Genomic DNA, 6,914 nt, shown 5'->3' on the forward strand with positions numbered 1-6,914 from the left:
AGATTACTAGATTTGGTTAATCTTGAGAGCTGTCTTGTAGAGCTCATTGGATTACTTTTTGTAATCCAAGTGAACAATTATCTTAGTGTGGAAGCACCTTTTAGAGAAGGAAGAGTAGAGGGAAAAATTTTCTGAACCATTACAAAAATTCTAGGGTCTTGCTATATTGATTCTACTGTGGTTGATTATCTTTCTACAACATTGTTGTTTATTTTGTTTATTATTTTTGCTGCAATATTTGTTAGTCAAATAATTTTTTATTTAATTGAAAAAGTGTAGCAACTCCATTCAATCCCCTCCCCTCTAGGTTTGCATCTAGATCTTAATAATTCTAAACATAATCAATAAAATATGGATCATTAGTTTCGCTTGTTCTAACATTTCATTCAAGAAAAAAAATTCAACTGTACATAAATTATGATAGAAAACACTGTTGTGCAGCAGTAAAGAAGCAATGTTAATTTGTTAAGAAAATTCCATCTAGACCGATCACTTAGTTTTGTGGAAAAAGAGTACATCGCTCGCTTTCTTTTATTCTGATGAACTGCACTGATAGTCTGATACTATGTTAATATACTCCCATTTATTTATTCAAAATATAAATAAAAACAACTAAGCATTTATCTCGATTTTCGGGGGGCTACATAACTTGTATGCTTCCATTAAATTTTGTTTAGAACTATCAAACACTGCCGTTAAGTTAATAATCCTATAATATTCTTCATTTATTTATTTATTTGAATCCATGGATTTTTTTTTTTTAATACTTGTTTCCCACTATGCTTTCATCCTAAGATTAGTCAACCGGTAACTTAACATTAAACTAACCCTGATATCTTATCATTTCCATTATTGTGTAACGTTACATTTGAGAAACCTTGTTAGCCTTTATTCTTTAAACCCGTAAGACAAAGTAAAATATTTTGCGAACCCATATCTCTTGACCGTTTAATGTGGGAAACTGAGCTAATATTTGTTTATTAGCTTCCAAACTTAAAGCATAAATAAGTATTTATTAAACTAATTGCTCAAGTCTCCAATAATTATGAAGATGCAAATTGGGCCTGATTGGGTCATTCTATCTAGGCAATAGGCCTGTTCATTGTTCTGATCGTAACAAAAGGCCTTAATCTGACTTGACTCTTGAATTTTTTTATTGGATCATATTAGTTTTTGGGTCCTTTAATTACAATTTGATTGCGGATAGTTTTGGTACCCTATATCTTGACCTCTAGTAAATTGGTTTTTGAGAGATTAACACATTTTCTGGTTAATTTTCAGGTTAACTTTCTGGTTAACTTTTTTTGCGAGTATCTTTCTTCTGGTTAACTTCTCAAAGTTATATTTTTATCCGGTTATCTCTTATGTTTTCTGATTACCTGTTAGTGGTTATCTTTAGATTGGTTTTCTTGAAAGTATAAAAATGTGACTGGAAAACCACCCTCTTATATTGCTAATTAATTCCACTAATTTTTGAACAAGCAATAGGTATTTTCACTTTTTTCTTATCGCACGTGATAAGTTAGACTTGAGTTGTGAAAAATCTTCAAGAGTTTAATAGAATAAATGATATTCCTAGAAGTTATGTGCAAAAACCTTTCAAATTTTGATATTAATTATCTAAATAATATGAAATACTTTTAACTGTGGATTCGCTGAGATAAGCCAATAATACAATAATATTAACACACCTAACTAATTATATGCATTCTTTACAATCAAAATTGTAGAGAATTCGATGTCAAGTTAAGAAAGCTTTCATGGCATTAAAAATAGTTCAGAGGGTTATGACAGATACAGCCCAAGTGAAGGATTAGTTTGTGAAATTTAGCCCTTATTTATTCGTATGTCCATTTTTTCATAAAGACTTGATTCATACATTCATTGGAAATAATAAGTATCAGAAAACTTGCATCAAACATCCATCCATTTATTAACGAGAAAACTACTAGATTCGTTCTCCAAGCAAATTCAAATTCAGAAAGCATATATCACTTCTCCTTGAAGGAGGGACATGCATCCAGCGACAAAGCTGCGGCTACAGCCTCCTCGACGGTGGCGCTAGAGGGGAGCAAGGGGCCCTTGAGAAGGCCACCAAACAACTGTCCTGGATCATAGTAAACTTCCACGTCCTCAGCTTTCAAGCTATCATCTACCTGCGTGGAACAAAATAGGATGAAATCAGTGGCATATTCAAGCTATCATCTACCTGCGTGGATCATAGTAGACTTCCACGTCCTCAGCTCTCAAGCTATCATCTACCTGCGTGGAACAAAATAGGATACAATAGTGGCATATTCAATATTTTAGAAAAGCATTGTTACATATTCAATATTTTAGAAAAGCATTGTTAAATTATAATTAAAAATTTTATATGAACTGAAGCCTAGATGGTGTAATCACTGCAAGCAAGTAGGACATGATACTTTGTTTTGCAAGAGATTTCCAAGAGTTCAGAGATGGATTCGTAAAACTGGTGTTTCAGCAGTACAGAATCCCCCTGTTATTCATGTGCATGTTTCTAGTGCAAATGAAATCTTTCAAAGATTTAGAAAACAACTACTCCTGAGCCCCCAAACAATTCAATGCATGTGTTAGATGCAGTACTACAAAGGTCAGGTGTGAAAGATAAAGCTTCAGTTGTAAGTTTGCCTGTTCAGGTTTCTCAGCAAATTAGGATGTCTAAAAATCTTCATCAACCGGATAAAGGAAAAGGGTTGTTTACTGAGTATATTTCTCATGATATACAAGGAGTGCAAGTAAGCAGAATGGAAAACAAATCTCAGGATACAGGTTTAAGAAAGGGCACTAATGTGCACAGTCTGGTGCATGTTGTGCATGCACAACGGCTAGATCCTGAAGGTAAAATCCAAGTTTCTCAACCTGACAATACTTGGCCTAATGTTCAAAGAAATAAATAGAAAAAAAAATCTACTCCAGCAAAGTCTTTCTCTCAACTTGAGTATTTGGATTTGGATCCCTCAGTAGTTGATAGAGGGGGTGATCTTTTTTGATGAACCTATCTTTTTGGAATGTGAGGGGGCTGAATAAGCCCTCAAAACAACAAATTGTTAAGCATCATTTGTGGCAATATCACATCTCTTTAATAGCTTTACTGGAAATAAAGATCAAAGATAGCTTATTACCAGGAATTGCCAGGAAAATTGCTAAAAACTGAAATTTGATGTCTAATGTGAGAAGGCAAGGTAAAGCAAGAATTTTGATCCTATGGAATCCTAATATTTTGGATATGCAATTGATTACTTGTTCTGATCAAAATATCACTTGCTCAGTGAAATCAGTTGATGGTAAACTATATTATGTAATTTCCTCAGTCTATGGATTTAATAATTTAGAAGCAAGGAAAGTATTATGGTCTGAACTGAGCTCTATTCATCAAACTATTGGTAATACTCATTGGCTCTTATGTGGGGACTTTAATGCTATTACTAGCAATGAAGAGAAAATTGGAGGTAGCATGCTCTCTGAATCTGATACAGTGGATTTCAGAAGTTTTATAAATAATTGTCAGCTTTCTCATCTAAAAACCATTGGATGTTTTTATACCTGGAATAACAAACAGGATCATGGTACAAGGATCTGGAGCAGATTGGATAGAGTGTTGATTAATGATAATTGGATTTTATCTTATAATTCTAGTCAAGTTGAATTCCTTTTGCCAAAAAATTCAGACCACTCTCCTGGCCTTATTATTGTTAATGAAGAATGTTTACAAGGCAAAAGGCCTTTCAAATGTTTCAAGATGTGGACAAAGCATGATTGTTTTCTCCCTATAGTTACAAATGTCTGGCAACAAAGGATTAAAGGGTGTGTCATGTTCTTAGTTTGCTCGAAATTAAAAAATATGAAGATTGCACTAAAGGAAATTAATAGAAAATTCTTCTATAATATAAGTGAGCAGGTTCATCATGCAAAACATGTACTGGAAGATGTTCAAAAAGGTCTACATGCTGATCCTATGTCTCCTGAGTTAATTAAGCAGGAAAAGGAATGAATCTCAAAATACAACATTTTGATGGATTGTGAGCTATCTTTTTTCAAACAAAAAGCAAGAATAGACTGGAGTGTTCAAGGTGATAGATGCACTGAATTCTTTCATTCAATGATTAAAGCTAGCAGACATCATAATAGAGTTATGCTTCTCTATAACAACTTGGGACAAAGAATAACAGATATGGATGATATTGTAAATGAATTTATCACTGATTTTAAAAGCCTGATGGGTACTGCTGTGGATACCTCTCCTCCCAACATCAACATCATTCATTCAGGACCTTGCTTGAATGATCCTCAGGCCAGGGGATTAATTGCTTCAGTTACAAAAGAAGAAATCAAAAAAATGTAATTTTTTCCATGTCAGATAATAAAGCTCCTGGTCCAGATGGATTCAATGTTGCCTTTTTCAAATCTACTTGGAGTGTGGTTGGAGATGAAGTTACTCAAGCTGTTGATGAATTTTTCAAAACTGGTAAACTGCTGGGTAAAGTTAATTTAACTGCTATTGCTCTTATTCCAAAAGTCAACTGCCCTACTTCTCCTTCAGACTTTAGGCCTATTTCTTGTTGTAATGTTCTCTACAAGTTCATATCAAAAATCCTGGCAAATAGGATTAGAACAGTTATGGGTTTATTGTCAATGATGCTCATAGTGCATTTGTGGAGGGTAGGCAAATTACCAACAACATTTTACTTGCTCATGAGCTGATTAAGAATTACAGCAAAAACATCTATTTTCCCAAGAGTAATGCTTAGCATTGATATCAAAAAAGCATTTGATACTATTAGCTGGAGCTTTTTGAAGGAAATGCTAAAGGGTCTGGGCTTTCCAAACAAGATGGTGGATTGGATTATGACCTCTATGTCTTCCCCATCATACTCTATCTCACTCAATGGCTCTCTTCATGGGTATTTCAGAGGGAAAAGAGGCCTTAGACAGAGGGATCCTCTATCCCCATATATGTTTATTCTTGGTATGGGATACCTCTCAAGAAGCTTGGATTTTCCGAAAAATGACAGGCAATTCAAATTCCATCCTATGTGTAGAAAACTCAAGATAACACATCTTATTTTGCTGATGATTTGTTATTATTTAGCAAGGGTGATCTAATTTTAGTGCAAAAACTTCAGCAATGCCTACAAGAGTTCAGTTCTGCTACTGGTCTTTGTGCAAATCCAGATAAATGTTATATATTCTTTGGTGGGGTAAATGAAGCTACTAAAGTCTCTATATATGAGTACTTGGGTTATGCTGAGGGTTCCTTACCGATCAGATATATAGGGATGCCTCTTGTATGCAAAAGACTCTCATATTTTGATTGCAATCCCCTTCTCAATAAAATCAGCAATCAAATTCAGGTATGGACCAAGTCAAAAAGTCTCTCTTATGCAGGGAAATTATAGGTTATCAAAAGTGTGATCTTGGGTGTTCAAATATATTGGACATCCTGTTACATCTTACATGTAAGTGTGCTTCAGAAAATAGATGATATGTGTAGAGACTTTCTCTGGGGGAGAACATATCATATTCATCAACCTTCATTGGTAGCTTGGCAAAAAAATTGTTGTGGTAAAAGATTTGGTGGTTTAGGCATTTTCTCTGCTCGGTTATGGAATGTTGCTTCAACTCTAAAAACATATGGTATATTCATGTGAACAAGGAGCTTCTTTGGATCAAGTGGATACATAGCAAATATTTAAAAAACAGAGATATATGGCATGTTAATGCTAAATCAGGAGATTCATGGCTTTGGAGACAATTGATAAAGACCAGAGATGGAGCATTGGCCTTAACTTGTGAAATTGATAACTTGAAACAAATCATTGCTTCATGCTACAAAAATTCAAAAGTTAAAATTTCAGCTCTGTATGAAGCTTTATCTCCCTCCGCTCCTCAAGTTTCATGGTTTAACACAGTTTGGGAGATGATGAATTACCCCAAGCACTCAATTATTTGCTAGCTTGCTGTTCAAAACTGGTTACTTATACAAGACAGGTTAATGAAGATGGGGGTTATACACACAAACAGCTGCTGTCTGTGCTTTGGTGCAGGTCCTAAGAGTCGCGATCATCTTTTTTTTTGTTTATTCACAGAATATCTGGAACATGATTATGAGTTGGCTCCAATTTAGATGGAGATAAATGAGATTAAGGTTGACATTTTGATTTTAGTACTCAATGGTTCCATACTACCTTAAAATAGAGAATGAATTAATTCTTTGTAAATAGTAGTTTGTTTGTGGGATGATATCCCTAGAATCTGTAATTGATATAGATTTCTCGGTTTATGAGAATCTTGATGTACATAATTTTCAAAATTGGTTTGAATGAATAAAATTTTCATTGACCAAAAAAATAATGAGGTTGTCTGATAGACCACTTGAGCTTCTTCTTTTTATTTTGTTTCATTTTATTTTTATTTATTTATTTTTTTGGGCGGAGGAAAGAGGGCAATTTGTAGATTATTAAGCGCGCGCACGACGTACTCTCACTTGTAAAATCGTATCAAGATATTTAAAAAATAAAAATCCAATTAGGAAACATACGGTTTAATGATTGAGAAAATCTAGATGCAAATGAAATAGACCTTTCAATCATTTTATCCAAATATTTAAAGTAAACGTTGACAGTGACATGTACCGCAAAACAAAACCAAGTGGTTGCCAACTTGACTATTTGGGTGACAGCTTGGCTGTCATGTTGATCCTTTTGCTGTTATGTTCATGTCATCATGTCAGACTGATTAGATGGATTTGTCATTCATTTACTGAGCACTTCCTTAATATTTTGATTGTGTTTTTGGTTTCAGTTATAAATGCTTTATGTTTCAGAAGTTACGTTAATTTAGTATATGCAAATATGATAGCGAGTGAAATTTTATTAGGGTTTTTCTTCTCC

General features: G+C 33.9%; 1 protein-coding gene across 2 annotated transcripts in view; it reads right to left on the reverse strand.

Moving 5' to 3' along the window:
- LOC109844006 (pathogen-related protein) overlaps positions 1,840-6,914 on the reverse strand; it is a 30,014-nt gene continuing 24,939 nt past the window's right edge. The window contains exon 4 of one of the 2 annotated variants that reach the window (XM_020413010.1): positions 1,840-2,156. In XM_020413010.1, the coding sequence (XP_020268599.1) occupies positions 1,992-2,156 (165 nt within the window). In that variant the 3' untranslated portion in view covers positions 1,840-1,991. The other variant, XM_020413012.1, reaches the window with a different exon arrangement.

Source organism: Asparagus officinalis, chromosome 5, assembly GCF_001876935.1.
Source record: "Asparagus officinalis chromosome 5, Aspof.V1, whole genome shotgun sequence".
NCBI classification, from domain to species: domain Eukaryota; kingdom Viridiplantae; phylum Streptophyta; class Magnoliopsida; order Asparagales; family Asparagaceae; genus Asparagus; species Asparagus officinalis.